A 25,878-nucleotide genomic window follows, 5' to 3' on the forward strand; every position below is an offset into this window, starting at 1 on the left:
CTATTCAGTAATAATTTTAAAACAAGCAAGTAAACAAAAGTCCTTCAGCTGTTCTTACCTAGGACATTTTACCTAGCTTTTTTCTTGCTGAGCAGGGGTGTGTCTTCATAAAAACAGTGAAGCAACTATGAGTTGCCTTATTTCCTGGCCTTGCCTGAAATGGGATAGTACTGACCAGCGTAGTTAAGGTGTAGCTGGTTGGGTGTCAAGTTCCGATTTCAAATCAGCAGTTCCCAGGCAAATGGGCTCGCTCTGGCTTCACTGAAGCCAAAGCAGGGCTCCTATTCATAAGCTCGTTGCTTACTTTGGATTGGCTATAAAGTAAATAATGTGAATAACATTGTTCTTTCATTTGTCCACTTAACTACACAATGGATTTGGTTTTGCGCAGGAGCAACAAATGCTGGGACGTGCAGTAACTTGCTTGCTTCTCCAACTATGGGAGATAAAACTTTTTTTGCTTTATCAAAAGGCCATTTTTTCCCCTTATTTCACAGTAGATTATGTAAGAATTGCAATTAAACCGTTTCAATACAGTTAACGTTTCCCTCATTTGAGGATGACAGCGTGACTGCTTTCTCCAGGGTCTGTTGTAGCAAAAATATCACCATTTCTAGGTTGTTGGATATCACCTTCCACTTGCTTTCTCTGAGAACGGAGACAATAAACCCCATGTTATTTCCTATTCTGTTGGCCTGGCATGCTGATTTATCTTTTTGTCATGTGTGCGGGGTGAGGAAGGGGTATGTGGTGCCGGGGCAGGATGGGTCCTTGGCACAGCCCTGATGGTCTGTTTTGCGCTTGTAAAATCACGTCCCAGTGAACCGGCTGAAACTGAGGCAGAGATTGCAATAGAGGGTTTGGGAAGGCTGTAAAGAGCAAGACCTGCTTGGTTGTTCTTCATAGGCTAAGCCTAGGTAGGCTGGGTCTTATGGTGATTGAACTCCGCTGTGAAAATGAAACCCTACTCTTTTCTATGTTTCATAAAGAAGGTTAGTATAAAGTGTGCTGCTTCAGTTGCACCTGGAAAGATGCAATTAAGAAACAGGATCAGCTTCTGGAATAAGGCGGAATTTCTTATCGATAAAGTATCTATCTAGTGTTGAGAGTGAGTTGATCTATTGCATGAAACAAGGGAGATAAGAAACCCTGTGTATCTTCCCCGTGTCCTGGAGTCTCCAGTGTGACAGTGGAAATTTGTGGAGGGTTAGTCTTAATTTTACTTAAGAGCACAGCGTTTCTGCTGGCAAAAACATGATGTTGCTTTTGTAAAATAAACCATTTGTCTAGGGAATATTATTTTTTGAGTAATCCTGTGATTGTTGTCACCCATCACTGAGGTAACTTTTTCATACAGGTTCCCATGCCTGAACTGCATGTTCCTGGTGTACTGCAAGTAATACTATGATCCTTGTGCCAAAGGCATGAATTTTTTTTTCCTTCCCATTTAGGAACTAAACAGCTGTCTGAAGTTACCTACTGCAGGTATGCTCAAGCACTTTATAATTTATCACAGGCTGTTCATAATGTATACAGTAGTACTTGTGTTGACTGTGTGGTGGGTTTTTTCCATGTCCTTAATTAAAAATGAAGATGCTCAGTGATCAGTGTGCAGTCATCGTTGTCCACAGGAGCGTGCCAAGATAGTGTGTGCCACGTCATGGGAATGCTGGCAAGGTACAGAGGAGGACAGGAGGAGATTTTGATGAAAATCATAAGAGGTAGCTGAAAGAAAAATTCACTTTAGTGTCAGTCAGATAATCTGGGTAGCAAAGCTGAAGTTCCCATGCTTACAAACTAACCTTGTGTGTTGTGATGAATTGGAATAGTGTTATGCTCGAAACTTTCAAGAAGTTGAGAATAAGCTGCTGCTCATGCCTGATGTGATTGATTTACCCTGGCCAGTGTTTGTGATGTGTATAAGCACAACTTCCAGTTCTTCAGGATTTATGATTAAACTGGTAAGGTGTAAAATATTTTGTGATTATTTTCACTTTCCTGCTGGTCTTCTTGAATGTAGATCTTCTTTCCATACATTGATAGAGGCTGTCAACTTCTCTCCTGTCCAGCAGTGCCACGTGTTTGTGTGCCTGTGTGCTTGGGAGGCAGAGCTGTAGCTGAAAGCAGATCAGATGGTGGAACTGTGATAAAAACATGTTATTTACAATCAGTCCAGTGAGGGTGAGATACTAGACTAGAGATTAGTTTTCTGTGGAAAGTGCGATCTATGGCCCCTAACTCTTCTCTTGGATGTTTTTTTTTTCTTCTTTGCTTTTTGGTTTCTATTAACCTTCCCAACAGCTAAAAAATCAGACTTTGGGACTTGTTCAGGGCTTTATTATACAGTGCTAGTCAAACAAATTCCTCTGTGTCTGTTCTGAGGCCGCACCTCAGCAGGCTGTCTAAGCAGAGATCATGTGCTTCTGTGTACTTAAGATATGGCTTGAGGTTTCTCACTCTAGGGTTTATGCAAAGATTGTCCACAATAGCAAAGACAGCCGACTGCTTTGTGTTGGTTTCAGCGAGTGAGAAAATAACTGTGCGCACAGTGTTTCTCTAGCGTTCACAAGCAATTTTGGTTTTAGTGACACTTTTCTTCAGAATAAGAAGAAATATTCAAGGGATGATACTGGACCTTATATTTTCATGGTAGAACTTGCCAAGGAGAGAAGTATGTGTCTGTGGAGGAGGTTTGAGACAGTGAATATCTGAGGCATCTGAGTGAAATTATGAACAATCAAATAACTATGAAAATCAGCTGGAATTTCATAAATGGCTAAAGTATGACCATCTAGGGCATGCTGAATGAAAAGGACATGTCTAGAGTAGAACATGCTAAAATAAGGAATGTCCGTACAGTCTGGCATGAAGCCGAGTGCATACTGCATTAGGTCACTGCTTGAAGTGTGAATGTTTCCCCTTGTTAGACAGACATACTCATCCTTTGCAACAAGGAACCAAAACAAAATGCTAATATAATGAAAACACATTTAAAAGCATTTTCAATTAGCATGCTGGTCTATTCCCTTGTGCTTAGAGAATCAGTGAGCTCTTTTGTGAGGAAAAGAAACATTTCCATAGTTGAATATACATAAGGCCCTGGAAATGCCAAAAGAATAACAACCAGTTGCTTCTGGAAAACTTGCACATCTTTATAAGCATTGTATAAGCCTCAGATGTCTCGTTCTTTGGAGACCGTAAGGGAGTACTGCAAATAGACTTGTTTCGAAGAATTGAAATTAAGTGAAATATCAGCACGTGCAACTTAAAGATTTAGAACTTGATCTTTAAACGCTGAAATGCTGATCTCGGGGACTTATGCTTGCTTACTTATCTGCAGGCAATCTGATTGTTCTGTTCTATAAACTTCAGAATGTGCCGGGTGACACTAAATTAATTTTCCTACTGTGATTCTTGGGATCCTGCGTGCTTTTGCTAATTCTGGGGTTTCACAGCCTGCTTTCTCTTGTAATCATCTTCTGCAGCCTAGGAGTAGTTACTGGAATTCTTAAAATCGTGTTGTGCCAGACCCAATTCGTATCAAATTTGGATTGTAAATATGCAAAATTAGTGCTTTTCTGAAAAGAGGATAGCGAGATGGAGGGCTCGTAAACCCTCCTTTTCTGATGGGATGAGAATTGAGATTCTTACTGGCTTCACTTGCTCCTTGAAGGGTGCGAGATGAAATCTGTGCCTGACTCCTTTATGATGACTCTTCTCAGCAGAAGTAATACTGGGGAAAGAAAAAAAGGAGATGTCCATATTGGCTGAGTCCCCACTGCTTTAGCAAACTAACTTACCCCTTCAGCTCTCCATATGCAATTTAAAATGTTAATGTTTAACGTAACTGGTTGCACAGACATTCCTTGCCTTTAAAAGCCACAGGGAAGCTGTAATGGGGGAAAAAATGCCTGTTGTTTATGGTGTCACACAAAAACAGTCAAAAATAGGCAGGGCCTATTTCTTTGCAAAAAGGCTGTCTTAAGAAGATTGTCACTAGCTTGCTAGAAAAGGGTTTCAACTAATGATGGAATAATTTGAGCCTAGAAGGAGACCCGCTGAGCTCTCCGCAGCTCACCACGCTTAGTTTCCATTACTTCAGAAGTGGTTTGTTGTTGCTCTTCCCGAAGCACCCCCATAAGGCCCTGCTCCACAAAACAGCCCGCCAGTGTAAGTGGGGCGAGTGCCAGCAGGCAGGCGGAGGAACCGGCAGTTGTTCCTCATCTTTTGTTCTTGCGTGGGTGGCGCAATGCAAGTGACGAGTCCTGGTGGAGGCATGCTGGCTTGCTTAATCCAAGCTTGCCATGATGATGTACATTTGGCCACAGTTAAGTTATTAAGGACAGAGTTGTTCTTCCATTGCCCCCTGCTATTGTCTGAGTGATTCTTAATGGCTGCTGCCATTCAACATGACCTGGACAGGCTGGAAAGTTGGGCAGAGAGGAACCTGATGAGGTTCAACAAGGGCAAATGCAGGGTCCTGCAACTGGGGAGGAACAACCCCATGCATCAATACAGGCTTGGGGTGGACCTGCTGGAGAGCAGCTCTGTGGAGAGGAACCTGGGTGTCCTGGTGGACGACAGGTTGACCATGAGCCAGCAGTGTGCCCTGGCTGCCAAGAAGGCCAATGGCATTCTGGGGTGCATTAAGAGGAGTGTGGCCAGCAGGTCAAGGGAGGTTCTCCTTCCCCTCTACACTGCCCTGGTGAGGCCCCATCTGGAGTACTGTGTCCAGTTCTGGGCTCCCCAGTGCAAGAAAGATGAGGAGCTACTGGAGAGAGTCCAGCAGAGGGCTACAAAGATGGTGAGGGGACTGGAACATTTCTCCTATGAGGAGAGGCTGAGGGAGCTGTGCTTGTTCAGCCTGAAGAAGAGAAGGCTGCGAGGGGACCTAATATATACTTACAAATATCTAAAGGGTGGGTGTCAGGAGGATGGGGCCAAGCTCTTTTCAGTGGTGCCCAGTGACAGGACAAGGGGCAATGGGCACAAACTGAAGCAGAGGAAGTTCTGTCTGAACATGAGGAAGAACTTCTTCCCTCTGAGGGTGACGGAGCCCTGGAACAGGCTGCCCAGGGAGGTTGTGGAGTCTCCTTCTCTGGAGATATTCAAGACCCGCCTGGACAAGGTCCTCTACAGCCTACTGTAGGTGACCCTGCTTTGGCAGGGGGGTTGGACTAGATGACCCACAGAGGTCCCTTCCTACCTGACCATTCTGTGATTCTGTGATTAATCTCCTGGTACGTGGTGTCCTCTTCACACCACATCAGGAAATGTGTTGTCCTTGCATTGAAGACATGAATGACAGCTAAAGAAATTTAGTGACTCGTCAGAGTTGAACACAGGGCAATTTATTGGTAAAGCAAGAACTGAATAAAGGCCTACTAGGCTAATGTCCCGGCTTCAGGGGTGTCTATTTATCGCTTAACAACAGGTACTGATTCTTTAAGGCCCATGGTGGCAGAAGACTGTGTGACTTAGGTGGCTTTAAGTTAGAGGTTCAGTGGTGAACCAAATCTGGCCATGGTTTGCAGCTGCCTGCACTGCACATTATCAAACTGTACCATGGTAGCCCAAATAACCTCTCAATACAGTCTTAGCTAGAAATACTACCACCTGCTTTCTAGTACATGCTTTCATTTTCTTTAATTATCCTGTGAAAGTGAGGAGAAAGGTGAAATAAGAGCACAAAGCTCTGTTTTTCGTGTCCTGCTGAGCTGTAAGACTCAGCCTTGTTTCCTACCCCATCCCCAACACCAAAAGCATCTCTTCATAACTTGAGAAGCTGATTTCTGTAGTGGTACAGTAGCTGTGTTTGTGTGTGTGGCAATGAAAAAGGGCTGCTGTTCTTGACAGCAGTAATGAGGCTGTGCAGTAAAAAATAGTTGGGGCTGGATTTGTCAATATTTCATGCAAGTCAGGTAGTTTGATCATTTTTCAGTATGCCTTGACTGATCCAAGATGTACCAGCTTCTTCGTGGAGTGGCTGTAGTACAGCCTAGCGTTTATCTAGGTTTAAAGAAGCATATGGTTCTTTGTTATTAATCACGGCTTCACCTCTTGCGGTCTAACAGAATGAAACTTTGGGAAGAAATATGGAAAAACATCATATGGGCAACTTTGTACTAAAGCAAGCTTGGGAGGGTGATATCACATCATTTCTGTGAACTGGTTTTATCTTGTAGATTGTTTTTTCTCCTGTCGCCCTTGATTCACCACATCTGGACCCTGGTCAATGGTCTGCGGATACATCTGGTGTTGATCACTCCTTATAGGCGTTCAGCTTGCATTTATATAATGTGTTTGTTCAGTGAGGAGTGACTAACTTTTGTCTTATTTGGACTTTAAAGCACGTCATCTAGAATTCAGTTCATAAAACTGTTACTTATTTTGTACCACAGTGTCCAGTAGCTTTACATGAGTTCAAAAAGCTTCTGTTTCAGATAACTATTGCCTTTAAGCTGCTGTATTAAGAGTTGCTACATAATGGATCTAATTTATCTGTGGGCAGGGTCATAGGCAGGGACTTCAGCAGTAGAAATACTAATAACTGCTTCAGGCTGTCCTGTAGACTTCAGTTGGACAAGTCCAAGGCATGCAGCTCTTGCAAGACTTCATGTGCATGACAGGCAAGCAAACTTAGGATCAGCTATCGTAGGCATTGGTGTTGTTGGTGTGAATACATTGTTTAATCTTTCAGGCCTTGTTATTGGAGCTTTCTTGCAAATGAGGATGCTGAATATCCCACTGATATGTGGGACCTGATTCTCACTAAAACAGTATCCCAATGCTGGAAGCTGAATGGGAAGGGAGAAATGTCGCAAGGACGTAATCTGGGAGAAGTGCTGCAAGATGTTTGTGAACACACGGAGTGCATCGTGGCACTGACTTATTTGCAAGGGCAGAGGAAGACAGGGTTTGTGGCTGCTGGTGGTGTTAGATGACAACCTATCCAACCCATATGTAAGGAGTATCGGGGTGGGCAATTTTCTTCTAATCTCATAAACATACTGAAGCTAAACTGAAGTTACTCAAGTCCCAGAACTTCCCCCAGACAATAATTACACAACATAGTTGATACGGATGTAGAGCTGATAGATCCCTGGATAAATTTTAATGAGCTTCTTTTTTACAACCAACTTCTAAACAAAAGTATTTTATTCATGTTAGAAAATAGACTAACATGCTTTGAGCTAACTTCTTAGCTCTTTCTGCTGTCATTGAAGAGGCCTGTAATCCATTTTGCTGACTATTGTTGCAAAGTAGGATTTTTGGTATCCCCCTCTTGCCTCACTGTGGTCTTTTCCCATGTCTTTTCCTCCGAGCAGGTTTGGTCAGCGGTGTAAGAGGGTGACCCATGCAAAGAGTCAATGCCTCTTCACGCTGGCGTACCCAAATCAAAAGGTGGAAATGTTAGTGAATGGATAGTCTGAGGCTCCCTTGCGTCAGTCGGGAATTGGAGTGAGTTGGAATTTCTGTTGAACTTGACATATTCTGAAATGCTGTTTCTGTGAACTTTGATACTTAAAACTGCAATTCTTTATTTGTGAGTGAATAATTATTCCCTAAAAGATATTTACTCAAGGTAAAAGCAAATGGAAATGCAAGCTGCTGCTGCTTCAAAATAGTTCTTGCAATTTTTTTTTTAGTTAAGGGGTTTAGAGGAGTAGGAAGGGGCATGGGTTTAGTTGGTGTTTTTTTCTTCCCACAGAGGAAAACAAAACATAAAAACCAAGAAGAAACGGGGGAGTTAAAACAAGTAAAACTTGATGAGACTAGAAAAACCCTTACTACTTTAGCTATGTGAAAAATGTATTTCATTAGACATCCATATTGCTATTTTCCAGACACTGTGTCAAAGGGAATCACTGATGGGTGATGCAGTGGAAAGAAATAATGTTTTCTCTTTCTCCTTCTCCCACCTCTTCCCCCAGGCTTCCTTTGCATCCATGTGTTACAGCGTTGTTCGTGTGTTTTCCAAATGGCGGTCTGCTTTGTGGTTCTAACATGCACCTTTCTTTTATTTTAGGTTCTGTCTTCATTTTGCTGACTCAAACCGCAGATTCCAAGGAAAGGAGGGGGAAGTGGAATAAAATACTCAAGTGCCGGAGGAAAAGCCAGACTAGCCAATGAAAATTGCTGCTGTTAACCTGTAGAATGCTCTCACACATAGTGGGGGGAAAAAAAAAATTGCTATTGATTCAAAGCTTATAAAATGACTTTTGCAGACTTCCCTCACTGAACTTCAAATTGGCTGAAACCCTTCAGCTAGGGTTGAATTAGGAGATGGACATATGACTCCTTGCTGGTGTCTTCCATCTTCCTCCTGCTCTGCAGGGTTTTTTGTTTGGGGTAGGAAATCTTGAACAAATCGTATGGCGTCAGCCAAACTCACAGTTGGTGGTTATGGATGACATAAGAACTTCACATTTATGTCTCTGCAATGACACCTGATTAAGGCAAAGGTTGAAAACTGCTCATCAGCTGCTTTATCAAAACTTGTAGTAATTGTTATGGTTATGCTTCCTCTGTCTTTTTAAGATTTGAACTGTGGGGTAATGGTCCCTGGAACGCATGAGCAGATAAGTCGTCTTTTTGGATTGGAAACGGAAATAATATGAGAATGCCCAGAAGAGGCTTAGGAATTCAAGCCAGGACTCGTTGGCTATTAGTGGGCCTTGCTTTACTGTTCAGTTTGGTCTTGCTCATGTATTTGCTTGAGTGTGCTCCACAAACGGATGGTAATGGATCTCTCCCTGGTGTCATAGGCGAAAACGTGGGTAAAGAATACTATCAAGCTCTCTTGCAGGAGCAAGAGGAGCATTATCAAAACCGAGCTACCAGTCTGAAGCGTCAGATTGCCCAGTTGAAGCAAGAGCTTCAGGAAATGAGTGATAAATTGAAATCCCTGCAGGAAAAGAAGACCCCCAAGGTCAATGGTGTGAACTACCAGGGTACCAAAGAACAAGCATCCAGTGATCTCCTAGAGTTTCTTCATTCCCAGATTGATAAGGCTGAGGTGAGCGTGGGGGCCAAGCTGCCTAGTGAATATGGTGTCATTCCTTTTGAAAGCTTTACGTCCGTGAAAGTATTCCAGTTGGAGATGGGGCTCACTCGGCATCCAGAAGAGAAACCTGTTAGAAAGGATAAGCGAGACGAATTGGTGGAAGTTATTGAGGCTGGCCTAGAAGTTATAAATAATCCAGATGAAGAAGATGGACAAGATGAAGATGGAGTAGGAGAGAGGCAGCTGTATAGTGAAAACGATTTCATAGAAGGTATGTTATTACATGTTTTCCAGCTGGTTAACAGAATGTCACAACATGTGTTTAATGGTGTTTGTATTTTTAGGGGTTTTACCTACTTGGATGTAGTCTGGAACAGTAATTACACAGTAAGAACCTTGATTTCTAATGATGAGAATATTACTGCTTCGTTATGTTGTGTTTTGCATAGGGAGCAAGAAATCCACTTCGGAAGAAAGGCTCACCACAAGAAGTGTACAGGGGAAGTTGTAACCGCTTAAAATACTGAGGCATTCATAACTGATTTTAGCTGAAGTCAGTGTGGCACAACTGCTTATGGTACTAAATAGCTGAGAGACTTCCAGGGAAACTGGTGGCAGTGGGAAGGAGAAATTGATTCATCTCTCTTGTTCCAGCATAGTTAAGCTATTCAGTATGAAGCTTCCAGGGTTGTGGTGTTTATTTTTCTTCACTCATCTCTCTGCCACTTTTAGTTTCTATTCAGGCTTTTGACTCTCATAGAGATGGCTTACTCTGGTTGGAGGGAGAGCATTGGTAGGTTAACACGTTCGGGTTGGGTCAGCTGGAGAACTTAGTGTCATGAATAGACCCTTCACGGTGTACTAGTTAAGGGGTTTGCTAAGCTGTGCAATCTTAAACTGTTCTCTTGTTCTCTATTCAGTTCTCTTTCAGTGCTTGTGAATTTAATTACAGAACACCTTACTATAAAAACAAAAATAGCAGTTATGCTTTCAACATTTAATGGCACCCTTGGAAGATGCGTTAGTGATAATTCCTGTAGAAGCTGGCTTTCAAGGCACAGTGTAATGCTGATGGAGATAAGTATTATCAAAAACTGCCCTAGTACCTGTTTTTTTGTATTTGCAGTATTAAATACAGTTCATGCTGCCATAAAAAAAACAAAAGTTGGACCGTGTTATAAGAGCATTACTGTAAAAGGGATTCTGGATCTCAGCAGTACTGATGTCTATACTATTAAGCAAACACATGCTGGAGAAAGGTACCATTGGCCTTGAAATAATCAGTTCTTTCAGTCTAAGATGATGTAATTGATCTGTAGCGCAAGAAGTCTCTGCTTTTGACAGCTACTGTGTTTAAAGTTTAATGCGACTACTCTTCATTCCAGAAGGTGGGGCAGCTGTAGAACCCACTCAGCTGTCTCACACAGGCAGTGCAGTGTTAGGCCCTTAGTACAGTTTTCTCTTGAAACCATGTTATTTGGTCTGGAAGTAGTCATTCTTGCAGTGTTTTAATTCTTTTCTTTTTATATTAAGAGTGCAGCTGCTTTTCTGTTACTGTTTTAGATACTGCTTATAGTCTACTGGATTTTTTTTACCAGTACTGAAATACTTGGTTTTTCTTAGTAGGCTGCTTTTAATGACTGCAGCCCTCCAAAAAAGCAAGGAGATGTAGGACCTTAGAACTGTACTTATACCTCTGCCTATGTTCACACCATTATACTGATAATTGGTTTTGGAAGTTGAACTAGTTTCCTTTTGTTGTACAGCCAGTTTTTTCAAACATACATTACAGGAACTGTGGAAAAAATATGCATCACTGAAAAGGAAGTATTTTTAGGCTGTAGCTCATATGGGTGTGTAAGGCAAGTAGCCATAGTGATACGTATCAGTTTCTTGTTTCGGACAGAACTTGTGGGTTGTGTGGGTATTCTGTGCTTGTATGTGTGAGTTCTACTGGCTATTTTAGACACTGGGCCAGCAAAAAAAAGCTGCATCTCAATAGTAACACCTTTTTTATTGCTTTTTTTATTTCCTTCTATTGTTCCAAAACTTAGAGGTGAGAAATGGAACAGGCTGGCAGTGGTACCTGCAGGTCCCTTGCCCTGCAGCCCTGTGCTGGGCTGTGATGTGCTGCCTCGCCTGTCAGTCTGTGCATCCTCCCCTGACGGATAGGCAGTGGGGAAGCTGGGGTCTTCCCATCTAGAAAATGCTGCTCCCTTAAGCTGTCATGAACTAGGGGGGTTGAAGTCTGATAGCGGACTTGGTGCATCTGCTGAAGTCCCAGCAGTTACTGTAAATGTCTGAAGAGCACAACTGAGTTGTTGCTGGATTGGCGTTGCTCGTTTAGAGAAAAGGTTTGTTAAAGTCGTCTGGAGTTAAAACAAATGGTTTGTCACTGAAGTTCTGAATCCTCTTCAATTGCTAATGATTATTTCGTAATAAGCGATTTAGGACTAAGACTACAGTTCCATGCAGCTTGTAACAAAAGGCTGAGAAGCTTGGTGTGCAGATAACTTTGGGGCAGGCAAAAGAGAAAACTGATACTGCATTACTTGCTACACAATCATTGTATTTTCTGCTTGGTGTAGATAAACTGATTTTGCTTTTGATCTGACTTGCAGGAATTTTTTCTCAAAACTAGTGCGTGTCTATCTACAAAAACTTACTCACAAAACTGTGCCACAAGTATAAGCTAAACTAGGAACAGGCATGTTTATTCTGGAAGTGTTCTAGCTTCCTACCTCAATAGGCTAACTTTTTGTGTAGGTAAATGTTTGGTTTTGGGAATTATTTCACCTCTTTTTGTAGACTTGTGAGATACTAGACCAGACCTTGAGCTATGTTATCTTTCTGGGTATATACTTCAAGTTGTATTAGTAAACCCTTAGAGAATTTGGTGGCGGTTTAAATAAGTTTAGAATCTTTCATCTGACAGGCAGTTTTACCTAATGGTATCTCTTCATCATTACTGAATGTTTGAAGTTCTTCCCCAGCATTTACGTTGTCTTTGCCCACTCAGTGGAATATCACTGTCTTGATCTGTAAAAGCATCAACAATTTTTTTTCTTACAGTATTTTAGGATTTACCTATATTGGAGTCACTTGTGACAACAAAGGCTAATGACATGAATTCAAACTTCATCTTCCTTTTCTATTTTATAAATAAACATTTCCTAAATAAACTTTTTTGAAAAAGTGTGCTTAGTTACTCAATAATACATGGTAGTCTGAATCAACTGATTTTTATTACTCTAATCCCACATGGGCCACAATACTTCAAAGTATGTGCTGATGGATGGGGACTTCCTTGTTGCTGCTGTTTTGTGCACTGTGCCCTTGACTGAACTGTTCCTGCAGCTGTTTTGCTGTGCGCTCAGCCTCTGTGGTCTCTGCGTGAAGACATTCTGACTTCCGCCAGTGGTGCAAGGAAGCTGTCTCTGATAGGGAGCGACCTGTTCAAGTGTGATCCAAACTGATGTTCTTTTTTAGCATTGCAAAGCAAACTAATGACCAAATGTGTTTTGGAGTTATGAAACTTTCTGAAAGCTCCAAATTACTTTTCACAAGGCTCAACTGGCTTGGTCTACTGATGGAGAGAAAATCAGCAAGTTTCTCAGCTCTGCAGGGCTCCATCTGCTGCATGGTTACCTTATTTGCTTTGCTGCAACCCAGAATGAAACTTTGAGAATTCTAATACCAGCAGAACAAAAACCTGACCTTACAAAAAGTCTTGCTCTGCAGTTGCTGTTTGAGAAACGCTTTGAAGTTTTTTTTCCTTAGTATTTCCATTAGATCTAAGTGCATGAGAAGTTGTACACTATTTTGCTTGGGTGAAGAGTATCCCTAGAGAGAACAGAAGTTGCAAGATGACATTTTTGCAAATGAGGGGGTCTAGAGCTACACACAATGAACCTAATTGCTGAACTGAGCATTCTGAGATAGTCCTGGAGTAAAAATAGAGCTCTTTAAGATCAGTCTTTGACAATACTGAAGAAACAGGTTAAATAAGACAGGATGAGTGTAATAGTATTACCTCTGTCCATCCCCTTTCTTCAGAAGCCTGTGACATTGTCTTGAATAGTGATGCAAAACTCAGGAGCCTTCATGGATGTCCGTACTTTAGTACTGGTTTATTTGGGTTACATTTATCAGTGTAGTGGGTTTATTTTATCAAGAAATTAAAGGCTTTTCCATTGAATAAACATTTAAAGTTAACCTTTGGAAACTGGAGGCATTAGCATATTTTCAGAAGCTAATTAGCAATTACTTAATCTCTAAGAGAGGTCTTCTTATTGAGTGTCTACTGGAATTGGGTAGACCGAAACCCCTGCTGTTTGGGTGCACTTCCTTTGCTTCTGTGTTTCCAGTTGAGACTGGGCAAAGCCCAGAAACTATCTTTAGGTCTGAATCCCAAGGGAAGATTCCCCCCCTTGAAGTATGTCTGTGGCATGTAAAAATTATTTATCCTCATGCTGCAAGCTCAGAGTCAAAACTGCTCCAGTGTCCTTGCCATCCACAGAACAGTGTGGGCTGTTTGTCATGCAGACACCCCTGTTAGTATATCCTGTGTAAGACCAGAGAGTGACCAGTGTCCTGGGACCTCCAACAGAGAATTTTAATACACACACAAAAAAAGAGGACATGTGTCTTCAGTTCCATAGACTAAACACTTTCTTGGTACCTTTCTTGGTAGTTGTAAAACAAGTACCAGTATTCAGTGCAATAGAAGAGCAGCTTTTTAGCTTTGATAGTAATTGATCCCCAATATTCTTAAGATTTAGTTTGTTTGGCGAGAAACAGAACTGCTGCAAAGGAAGTAAAGCTTCATGCACCAGGAATAACAGCTGTTAAATTATTTCTGCAGCTTTGAACCTCTGTACTTATAGAGCTCTACTTTGGCTGGCAGCCAGCATATGCTAGTTGGAAAGTGAGGTAGGTTTTATTACATGAGTCAGTCCCAACTGCTAAAAACCTGAATACACTAAGAAGTAAAACAGATGTGGGTTCTTTTTCTGGCTGTTCTCACTTCTGGCTTCTGTGTATAGAAGCTTCAATCCCATAAAAGTATTCAAATTAGTAGGTTACCTATGGAGGTTAGCTCATAGCAAGGAGAATAACTCGAGGGGCACATACTTACTATTTAAAGAAGTGTGATGCTGGTAGGATGTGGAGATTCAAAAGTTTGGAATCTTATGTTCCACCAACTGTATGTTGACAAGGCACTACTCAAATTTGGACTTGCATATTAAGGTCTTTATGATGTTAAAGTAGTTTTTGTGAAGTTACTTTATCCAGACATTATTATTCTGTACTGTTGCCTTCTGTTGTAGACTGACATCTGAGCTTATCCTTTGATTAAGGAGAAGATACTGGCAGCTGTGACATGCTTATTAAGAACTTCATTTACATTGTAAATGATATTTTCATCTTTAAACAGCTATTGGATACTAGAGAAAGGACTATAATGTAGCATACTGAAGGTTGATATATGCAGGAGTACTGGTACAAAGTATTTGCTGCGTATTGCGTGAGAGCATGGTGTGCAAACACCATGGTGCATCAGCTGTACCAATAACCAAGAAGCTGTTTTCAAGCTGCAGTATTGGAAAAGGGCTACACAGCACAAAGGGTTGGAGTGGAAAATGTCTTAAATCCCTCTCAGCCCTTTTTCTGCTTCTAACAGTCAGCTCTGTGGCCTCTCATTGTTTGAAACACCCTCTTTAGTACTTGCAATCAATACTGATTTGAAACTGTCATGCTTTTCCTGAGCGTTAAGATGTGGTGCATATTTTATGCAGCTCTGATCACAGAGGAACAGATGTGGATTTCTACCTTTTAAAGGAGTGCATTGCAAAACTTTGTTCGAAGGGTGAAAAACATTTCGGTTGAAAGGTTAGATTCGATCAGTAGAACTTCCAGTGTGATGGCACCAGCTTGTTCTGCTCAATCCCATCTCCCCCAGACCCTGCATGGTAGTCATCCGCAAGAAGGAGTGCATGGCAGAGCTGAATGTTGGAGAAGAATGGGGAGCTTGCTGTAAGAGGGAGGCTGGGCAGAGGCAGAAGGAGGGAACGTCAGTGAATAAAACTGGGTTTGGTTTGGGGATGGAGGCTGGACCAGAGGAACATGGAGGGAGTTGGGTAGATTTAGGGAAAGGACTCTTCGTAACAGAGCTTGGAGTGTAGATGAAAAAGTTGGGGTGGTGTACGCATTCCTTTTGTTTCTGGTATTGAATGAAAAGATAACGGGAGGAAGGGAAAGTGGAGGAATATTGGCCTGGGGATAGTGAGAGAAGCAAAGCTTTAAGATCAAGTCTTTCTAGCTCCCGAGACAGACAAACAAAACCAAGCTGCTGTAAGTTTGGGGGCTGCTCCCTTCACGCACCTTGACCGCCCTGGATTTCAGTTGCAAAAAAGACAGCAACAACAAAAAGGACAGTATGCATACCGAGCGCAAGGGACAACCCTTTCTGTCACCAGAACAGTTCACCTGTCTGGTGCCCTGCCACCTTCTTTCTGGGCAGGAGGCTGGGAGAGGGTTTCGGCTGCTCCGGGGCTGGCTTGCCGGAGAAGGGGCAGTTTGGGCCTGCCGAGGGAATGGACATGCACTGGTCGTGTGGTGTAAGGGCAGATGTGGTCACCATGCTTGTGGGTATGCAGCTGCTCATCGCTTTCTCAATGGTCTGCGTGCCCAGCACAACTGAAAGTTGCTTGGTGCAGTGTAGCTTCTTGTGTTTCTTCTCTGTAATATACCTTTGTCTTTTGGGGGGGAGAGGAGAGCTGAGATGAGGTGGACACAGGGCAGTTCTGTTGGAGGATTTTTCCTGTCGTCATTTCATACTCGCAGGTTAGTATAGCTACAGGAGTACCAGCACAGAGCTCAGTTCAAAGCCACAGCTGAGTCTTGGTCTTTTCCTTTGTGGTGTAAAATTAGAGAGGCCATTGGCCCAAGATGCTTCCTTGATGGTCCTTAAATGAAAGTGGTCAGCTAACCTAAATATTTGTTCTGAATGGGATAGAATTCCTTACCCATTAGGAGCAAAATATCTCTAAGCAATGCTGTTTATAGAGAACTGGTATTGTTTCCACAAAGTGTTATAGCTATGTAGAAAACTTCTGCCTGCATCCTTGGAGGACCATAGCTACAGTAAAACACCACTGTCCTTATTTATGGGATAGGAAGCACTGTAGCCAGTGGTCTACAGTGGAAATGGTTTTAAAGCATTCCAGCATTTATCGCATGGATTTTTTTTTTAGATATCAAATTTGGGATTTTACTGGCTTTGTCAAGCGAGTTATTGTGTCATTTGTTCTGCCCACAGCTTGTGTTGTGTTGGTTGCTGGCCAGATGATCTTGGCTTTTACTGTGGACTAGCTTGGGGGAAGATCCTTACTGAAGGGCTTAAGAACAGGCAAGATTAGATTTCAGCCATTCTTTTCCATAGCAAATAGCTGAATTTCCATTTTGCTGGGAAGACCCCACTCTGATTCTGCCTGAGAAGTTGATGTAGGACTGTAAGACCTGTGTAAGAAGCAGGGGAAGCTGGAGGTTGAGATGTGTTTTTTCAGATATGGTCTAAGAAGGTGGATGGGTGATTGGGATAACTGGTGGTTTGTGGATTTTTTTGTTTGTTTTTAGGAAAACCCCAGAAGCTTTCCCCCAGAAGCTTTGTTGTTCACTTCTTTATAGTTCTCGGGGAAAAACAGTGTTTCTGAAATAGCATTGCTGGGATCTTTGACTTTACAAATTACTTGTGTGACTTATTCTTCAGGTTACTATCGTACAGAAAGAGATAAGGGGACACAATATGAGCTGTTTTATAAGAAGATGGATGGCATGGAATACAGGCATGTCACCTTGTTCCGACCTTTTGGACCCCTCATGAAAGTGAAGAGTGAAACAGTCGATATTTCTAGATCAATCATTAACATTATTGTCCCTCTTGCTGGAAGAACTGAGGCATTTGCACAATTTATGCAAAACTTTAGGTAGGTGCATGAGATTATATAGAGAGCTATATTGCTGATTTTCAGTATCTTGTTTCATTTTCAAAATGAATTTTTGTTCTGGTGTATTTACGACAGAACTAATGATTCCAACATTGTGTGCGACTGCCTTGGGATGTTTGTAATTGATCCTATGGTACAGAGAAAATACTCCTTCTAAAAGGATTTAAGAGATTCTCAAACTGCACCAAAACTCCTTTTAGACCGAATGCCAGGGCCACTGTGAGCCTGGACATGGATGATCTTGAACATCATTTCCGTATTTACAGCAGTGTTAATAAAATAAGGTGCTGGAATGAGACACACAGTATTGGAAGCTTCTGATTCAAATGGGACAGGTGGGGAAAGCAGAGGGAAACCACCCTTTCTTGTTTTCTTTGGAAGCTAGTTGAATCTGACCAGAAGACTTAAATCTGCTAATACTTTTAAGTGCAATAGTTTTTAAGTACCTGAAGCTTCTGTTGTGTTGCAAGTAATTATTAATATCAGCTTATTTTTATGCTTGTAGGGATGTGTGTATTCATCAGGATAAGCGCATTCACCTCACGGTGGTGTATTTTGGACAAGATGGCCTGTCAGAAGTAAAAAGCATCCTAGAATCCGTAGCTAGGTAAGTGTGTCGATCCAGTGTCAGTCAATAGAAACTATATTGATTTAAAATTTAAAATGATTTTTTAAAAGGAAGAAATAATAAAAATAATTATTTTATGGTCCATTATAGGTTAATAGGAAAAGTGAGCTTTATTTACAGCACACTGTTTTTCAGCTGATGTTTACAGCTTAAGTTGTAAAAGTCTCCTAAAGACTACCAAAACTCAAGTTATAGGCCAAAAAACATATAACAGCAGTGGCTTTGAGGTTTCTATCTGACAGTCGGAAAAACAACAGGGGCAAGTTTTGCAGTGAATATTCAGTCATGCTAACAGATTGATCAGAATTAAAGTTCTTTGGAACAGGGACATACATTTTGATAGTTCTTTCACTGCAGAATCAATTTTATTTAGTGCTAAGGAAGAGAAACGTAGCCACAGTAGGCTGGTGGGCTGCTGAGTGCGAGAAGTTAAGCTTTGCCCTCTATCCTCTAGGTACTAGGTATTTGAGTCCATACTTACCCTCTGCTGCAAGACAACTTTAAACACCGTTTCATTGTGGCTGGCTCAGCAAATAGCATTACAGTGGTATGGGTTTAAAATTCCCAGATGTTGCTTTATTTTTGCTCCAGAGATATGGGACAGGTAACCGTGTCCATAAGCCTGTAGCTGAGGGGCTCCTTCTCTGCCTGAGCCCTTGTGCTTGTCCCTGAGCTGGGAGCCTAGTGCCCTCCTTCACCAAGAACAAGCTGGGCTCCCAAGCGTCCCCGTCGCACAATGTGGGCCAGGGCTCTTCTCGACAAAGTGCATTAGGTGCATGCTGTTGTTTTGCTGGCTTGAAATGTGGTGGCGAGTTGGCCTGGCATGCACAGACATCGTCTAGGAAGAGAAGAACACTTCTATCTTCCTCCCACAGAGCCTCCCTGGCATCCGGCTTGCCGAGTGCTGGCCACCTCTGTTCTGAGGCCTCTCCACTGCCTGCCGTGCTGCCTGTGGGACGTCCTCCTCTTCTCACAGCATTGAGCCAAATTGAGTGCCACGAACTCGCAGGGCGTTTATCTGGTTCTTCATCTTCTCAGTGGTGCTGCTGTTGAGTGTCTTCACTCAGTTCTCTGCAAGCATTGACCTCTGATGTGTCTCCAGAGCAGACACTGAGCTTTGCCTGAAGATATTCCCTGGGTGTATTTCCAATCTCCCCTTGCTGCTCCTTTGCTCTTCTGCGATCAGTAGAGGCGTGTGTGCTACTGGTGTGAAGCAGTGAGGAGAAGCAAACTGCCTGGATTATGGTGGCATCACCAGAGAGATGGCCTTTTGCCTCAGGAGTTTGGCCGTGCCAGGGCTCTGGCTTTCTCTTTGCCCTCCTCTGGGAGATATTGCTCTGTTAGTCAGGGCTGCTGAGTTTGTGGGGACAGATTTTAGACGGCGTAATTTTAGAGAACGCTATAATTCATGTCGGTTGCCAAAATGCCTTTTAAATCTGTCCAAATGATTAAATGCAAAGTGAAGTTATGAAGCAAGACAGGTCCATCTCTTTACCATGCCTAAACTCTGACACTTAAAATAGACAACTAAGTGGAACAGGTATTTTTTTTCTCAGCCTGACGATATACTGTTTTTTTAAAAATTTCCGGAGTGAAATTACTGTAAAATGCTGAGAAAGTATAAATTGGTGCCTTTTGCTCCCCGAACGGATTTATTTTGGGTTTGGCTCTGTTTTTCTTCTAGAGAAACTAACTTCCACAATTACACGCTCGTCTCTCTGAATGAGGAATTTAACCGAGGCCGGGGACTCGACATGGGTGCCAGAGCCTGGGAAAAGGGCGAGGTCCTGATGTTCTTCTGTGATGTTGATGTTTATTTCACAGCCGAGTTCCTCAACAGTTGTCGCTTAAATGCTGAGCCTGGTATGTTCCTTTACAGTTGCCGTACGAGCCTGGTATGTTCCTTTACAGTTGCCGTACCCGAATCCTGTCATCTTGTTTGGTTCAAACTGGCCTGCGTTGAGCATATAGAAAACTAATTTGAATGGTGGAGCTCATTCAGTACCATGCACCTAGGAAAATGAAAAATACTCGGTGCACAAAAGGCAATAGTATTTAGACTGAGAAACAACTTTTGCCTTAGTGTAGTATAAGAACATGGTGTCTTTTTCGTACAGTATGTACAATTTTCACATTTTCTTAAGATTTGGCTGTCTAAAAGCTGGACAGGTTAACTGCTTTAACAACTAGAGTGCATGTAAATTTGTATAGCAAAGCTGCTCAGTGCAGCATTTATGGTGGAAGGTGATTTTTGTTACACTGAAATCTGACGGGTTTGGTTGATGTTTTCTCACACTGGTGTGGCCAAGACATGCCACATACAAATGGTTTTCACTAGAGCTACACAGTGTGTTCCTTACAGAGCCTGAGCTAACGTTCTGCGTTTACATCTGAAGCTCTGGAATTTTCTGACCGTTTTTCTCGAATTTCTATGAAGCTTGCTTATTCTACAAGCTTCTGCCAAGAAGGATAAAGCTTTCTTGCGTTAACAAGTGTGCTAGTTAAGACCTTCTATTGTCAAACATTGTTTGGGTTTTTTTATTAATGCTTACTCTTATTCCAGATTTGTTGCAGCCAGAAATCATTTTCTCCAAATGTCAATTTGAAATGAATAGATACTTTTTCTTCACATAATAAACAGTCAAGGTCTGCTATAAGCCAGCTATTTGGATTTTGTGTCTTGTTTTTTCATTCATTTCTATCTGTCTCTGCGCTTCGTGAAATGAGTTGTATCAATAATTGGAAAAACTTTGGAGAGGAGCATTTTGTGAATTTTCACGAGGGAGTTCCAGAGACTGCTTGATAACTCGTACTGACAGGTTGTCACCTTTGCTTCAAGTGAGATCTGAAAACGCTTCTCACATGTGCAGTGCAGTTCACGCCCAAATGAGGGTACTGAGTATTCTTGCGGGCTGTCATTGATACCTTTGCACCACTGGCAATGCAAGAGATCCTTGAAAAATATTTATCTGGCTTCTGTAATAGGGATAGAGCTGGTGTCACAGCATAATCAGAATACTCATGATGCCCCTGCAGGACTTCCTAGATGTACATACTTTTAAATGCTCGCAAAAAGAGGCACGCTCATAAAACTCAAGCTATGCAAGGTGTTACTTAGACCTGGTTATTTTTTAGCTTTACTGCATACCATTATTAAAGGGATTTTTCAGTCATCTAATGTGACATTGTGATACATTATATATTTTATATGTATATAAGTATTTATAACTATATATAAATGTATACCTACAGAGTACATATAAATATGTGTGTGTATGTTTCTTATTCCTGTGGGCTCTGCCTCGCTAGATGCTATGGGCTACCTAAATGGGAAATCCTACTAGTTAAATCTTATATTTCTTTGTTTTCACTGGATGACTAATAGCTAATATTTCTCATAAAGATAGTATTTCTAGTTTCCCCTGGCCTTCAGAAGGGATGCCCACAGTGAGTAACAAGTACCTTTTGACTTCCAGGGAAAAAGGTTTTTTATCCTGTGGTGTTCAGCCTTTATAATCCTGCTATTGTCTATGCCAACCAAGACATACCACCTCCTGTGGAACAACAATTGGTAAGCAGTGTGATTTACTCTGGATAGGATTAGTTGTGCTTTGTATTAAAACAAAATTAAGTATAGCTTAATAGTCTGTTTGGGATGTCTTATGACCTTTGGCAGTGCGTATCTAAACACTCTTCCCCTTTATGGGCAAAGCACTCGGATGAAAAGCTTATCACACAGTACAAAACTCATTCTTAGACAAACTTGGAGATCTACCTAGATTTAAAAAAAAGTGCTATTAATCAAATGAAGTTGGTAGTTCTGTTCTATTGCTTAATTCTGGCTTGGAAAGCCAGCGTTTTAGGAAGATAGTGGCATAACATGGCAGCACCTTTCAGCTTATGTTCCAGCAGACAAAGAAGCAGTGAAAGGAAAAAAACCCTAAAAACGGTGCTTGATAAGCTTCCCTCGGTGTCGACTCTCTTTGCAAACTGGTAGTTGCAGGCAGCGTGCCGCGTAGCTCAAGGTGGGCAAAGACGTTGGGCCAGTCTCTGTCTCCGTGCTGTGGACAGCTGTACTCTGTGCGGGTTGTTACCTTCCCTGTGCCATCCAGCATCTGCCAGAACCACAGGCTGTTACTCCGCTAATCTCATCTTGCCTTTGGAAGGAGAAACACTGCTTATGGGGAAGATTGTAGTCAAAATAATAAACAAATAAACCCCACAAACATTCGAGAGAATAGGTTTAAGGATAATTTGGGGCTCAGCAGGAAGAAAGAAGTACCGTATTTCTGGGTCTTTGTTGCCTGAAGGTGGAATGGCCACGGTCAATGTCTAGCCTGACTCTTTCAAGAGACTGCATAAATGAAATTGGGTTTTGCAGCTGGGACTTTGGAGGTAGACAGGTTTGGAGGAGAGAGAGCAGAGTGCAACATAGCCTTTACTAAAAGAAAAGAACATGGCAACCCTTACCTGCTGTGTTCTTGGCAAGGATCCTGCGGGAAGTGGGAGGGAGCCTTGTTCATCTGGCCTCAGGTGGTCGCAGCCGAGAGGAGTGGTCTCCTGCCTGACAACTCTGCTGGTTACTTTTTTGAGTCCAACAACCTTATGATTGCTGACTTCAGTCACAAAATGTACTTTTCTTGTCGTATCAGAACAAGAATAGACAAATGTGGCCTTAGAAACCGCGTAGGAATTGGAGTATTGGGAACAGATCATTTGGCAATAGACTACCAAAAATTTACTGCTCGGTCTAAGCAGATATGTAGAAAATAGAGGTGGTGTTGTAGAAAGGTAAGCGTGGAAACTGCAATACCTGTAAGTATTTGGAATTGGATGGCAAAGGGTGAAGCGAACAGCAGGTAATTGGGAAGCCCACGTCTGTGCATGACACGCAACTACTAGAAGTGCTAATGCTGTATCCTGCGCTGAGCAAATGGTCGGAAGAGCTTAGCTTTCTACAAAACCAAATGCAATGTTACCTCCTTGGATGTATTACGCATTTCAGAATGATATAGTTTTAAAATTGCAGGTACACAAGAAGGATTCTGGTTTCTGGCGGGATTTTGGCTTTGGGATGACTTGTCAATATCGGACAGACTTTCTGACTGTTGGTAAGATGCAAGTGTAAAAAAGAAAATTTTTGTGTATTTAGAAATTGATTCTGTGTTCTTATCTAGTGACAGGAAAGCAGTGAATTTATTTCTCTAATTATTTTCCGAAGTCCAGCAGTCAGACTTGTTGGACAAGTTTGACCAACGAGATAAATTAGTTTTTCTAGATTTTGATGTCCCATCTGGTGAGTGTTCGTTAGAAGTCACAATAATTTCTAGTAACAACATGTCACTCTAGAACTTCTAAAAATCTTTCATTGTTTTGTGACTGTCTGAAGCAAATTAATCAAGATTAAGAAGCACGTCCATAGACAAGAAGCATTTAAATTCTTGTTTTCAAATAACCTTGAGCAGTTGAATGCAGTTGTTCGAGGCTGCAGAAAGAGGCTTTCACACCCTCTTGTGGCATGCTGTTAAAACTGAGAGCAGCTTGGTGTTCTTGAGTTTGGAAGCCTGTCTCGAAGGTAGTCTCCTGGAAGGTGTAATGACATATAGCCCCATATAATCCCATGTGCTGTGTGACAGCTGACTGAATGCAGGCTGGTTTCTAATAGCAGTCGTATCGCCATGTGTATGGAATATGCTAAATGAAAACTTCATAACTGTGGAGTTTTGAAATCGTACGTGAGTCTGGGTCAATTTTCACTATGGTCCTGGAAAGGCAAGAGAACTTCAAATGGTGGAACGGGTTCCTTGCCTCAATCCAGCTTTTTGAGTTGTGACCTAGGGACTAATTGCTGGCATTTTTATAGAGGGCTTTTCATGCAGTGCATGACTGCTTCGTTTTCCAGCTGCTAAAATCCATTACGATTGCTAAAAATAACCCAAAAGCATAGCCGGTGAGGTTTGCCTGCAGTTTTCTGCAGCTGTCACATTGGATGTCATGCATAATGCCATTTGGAGACACTTTTGTCAGAGACTTCCTGAAGCCACGATCTGTGTCCTGGGCAGTTTCCACTGAAGAGGATGTGGTATGCTTGAAGCTCCTCTTCATCAATTTGCCATGCTTTGGCGTGGAGAACTTGAAGTTAATTGCTCTGGAATGTCTGGTATGTCATACCAGATCTGGTAATGCGTTACACAAGGAGTGTTGCTCTTTTTGCCTTACATCTTATCTAGCCAGTGTGCCAAAATAACGTTTTCTGGTACTGTTTTTGTAGGGGGTTTTGACTTGGAAGTGAAAGGCTGGGGCGGTGAGGATGTTCACCTCTACAGAAAGTACTTGCACGGTGACCTTATTGTGGTCAGGACGCCAGTCCCTGGGCTCTTCCACCTGTGGCACGAGAAGCATTGTGCAGACGAACTCACTCCAGAGCAGTACCGTATGTGTATCCAGTCCAAAGCCATGAACGAGGCCTCTCACTCGCACCTTGGGATGCTGGTCTTCAGGGAGGAGATCGAGACTCACCTCCGTAAGCAGGCTTACAGGACTAACAGCGAAGCGGCGGGTTAGATGTCACCCCCCCGTGATGTTCGATGACTTCAAATTCACAACCAGCATCATTTTACAGCCTTAATTCAGCTTAAAAATGCAGTGCCTCTCTTTTTCAGTGAAGAAGAGTTTAGGGGGTTTTTGGTTCTTGTATTTGTTTTCTGAGTAATTCTTTGACTGGTTTGCTATTACCTATGTATCTTGCAAGTTCAGGCACCTCAAATAAATTGGGAAGCGTGTGTAGTTCAAGGAAAGTGTCTTCAGCATCAACTGGAAAAATCAGTGGAGTGTGCAACTCGACACGTTTCCACATGGTACATGCCAATTCGTATATTTGCATTATTTTAAGAATTAAATTAATCTTTTGTGTTGTCTTGAGTATTTTCAGTCTGTGGCTCACTGCACTGTGACTTTAGGAGGATGCTATACTTACACTCCACTGTAGAAACAAGAGGAAGGTGTGGAAAAGAATCTCGCAGTGAAAGGTACGCGGGATGTGCTGGCTGGTGCACCAGCTCTGCAGGTGGCTGTCACAGCAAGGCTTCGGGGCTGCGGTTCCTGTGTTTAACAGACATTCACATGGTTGGGTATAGAATAATTCACGGGGGGGGCGGGGATGAAAATCCATTTAAGTGGAATTTTAGAGCATATAATGTCATTACACACTGCAAAACAGACACCACCACCTTCTCATCTCAGTGGATCAGACAAGTTGGGAGCATTCCAGTTGGGCGTTCCTGGGTCTGGTCTTTTCTCGGAGTAGATGCTGCATCACAGCATCCCTTCTATAAACTGAGCTGCGCTGTTGAACTCATTTGTTTAGACATTTTTGGCCTCACTCCTCCTTATTCCAAGGCCCTGCCTGTACATCTCGTTCTTTAAGTTGAGGAACCATCTTTTCATTCCTGTATGAATTGACTAACAGCCCATTTGCTATTATGCCAGTGTTGTCCTTTTGTTTTCTTCTTCTGGCATTTTCGTGATGTGCTCGGAAGGCAGTCATACACTCTTGGCTTTTTCAGTGACTGAAAAAGCAAGTGGTGTTACAGTCTTTCTTCATACAACGCTTTCCATTCCACTGATTGTCCTAGTAGCCTTGTTCTTCACTTTTTCAGTTTGAGGGGGTTGTAGGGTTTTTGGATTTTCTTGTTTCCAGTTTTTTTTGTTTGTTTGAGCATGCATGAGCAGAATTATGCTGTGGTCTCATTAGTGCCTTATACTATGGCAGTACTACTTTGCTACTTCCCTTTCGGCTATTTTGGGATGCATAAAGTTTCAATGCAGGCAGGTCATTTTTCTCCATGTTGTCTTATGTGCTACCATATGGCAAGCCTCATTTTTAATACGTTTGTTTATAGAATGAATGCTGAGAATGCTAATTCAGTGGTTGAACCATTTGCATGGTCTCCACTGAATTTAGAAATTAGTCGAAAACCCATCTCAAACCAGGTAATTAAGATCTGTTTATGAATTCAGTTTGCTTCAAAAATTCTGAGGGAAACAAGATTTAAAAGATTGATTTCTGAATAGCAGATATGCTGTGCAAATAGTTCTGGGCACTGATCCTTTTTATATGTACATAAAATTTGCCTTTATGTAACTTATTGTGGAGAACAGTGTACTGTATTGTACTTAGAGTGAAGAGAATGCATTGCAAGGCTTCTTGCAGTTGATATTCTCAATATAATAAA

The 25,878-nt window shown here is 42.0% G+C and overlaps 1 protein-coding gene across 3 annotated transcripts in view; it reads left to right on the forward strand.

Annotated features, from left to right (window-relative positions):
* Window positions 1-25,878, forward strand: part of CSGALNACT2 (chondroitin sulfate N-acetylgalactosaminyltransferase 2) — a 34,991-nt gene extending 9,113 nt beyond the window's left edge. For 2 of the 3 annotated variants that reach the window (XM_075422970.1, XM_075422972.1), the window contains exons 2-8: window positions 8,030-9,278; window positions 16,779-16,995; window positions 17,522-17,623; window positions 19,329-19,507; window positions 21,121-21,215; window positions 22,674-22,755; window positions 23,916-25,878. In XM_075422970.1, coding sequence (XP_075279085.1) covers window positions 8,618-9,278; window positions 16,779-16,995; window positions 17,522-17,623; window positions 19,329-19,507; window positions 21,121-21,215; window positions 22,674-22,755; window positions 23,916-24,208 — 1,629 coding nt within the window. In that variant the 5' untranslated portion in view covers window positions 8,030-8,617 and the 3' untranslated portion in view covers window positions 24,209-25,878. Of the gene's footprint in view, window positions 1-1,451; window positions 1,486-7,328; window positions 7,462-8,029; window positions 9,279-16,778; window positions 16,996-17,521; window positions 17,624-19,328; window positions 19,508-21,120; window positions 21,216-22,673; window positions 22,756-23,915 lie in introns of all 3 variants that reach the window. The other variant, XM_075422971.1, reaches the window with a different exon arrangement.

The sequence above is a fragment of the Opisthocomus hoazin genome, chromosome 6, assembly GCF_030867145.1.
Source record: "Opisthocomus hoazin isolate bOpiHoa1 chromosome 6, bOpiHoa1.hap1, whole genome shotgun sequence".
NCBI classification, from domain to species: domain Eukaryota; kingdom Metazoa; phylum Chordata; class Aves; order Opisthocomiformes; family Opisthocomidae; genus Opisthocomus; species Opisthocomus hoazin.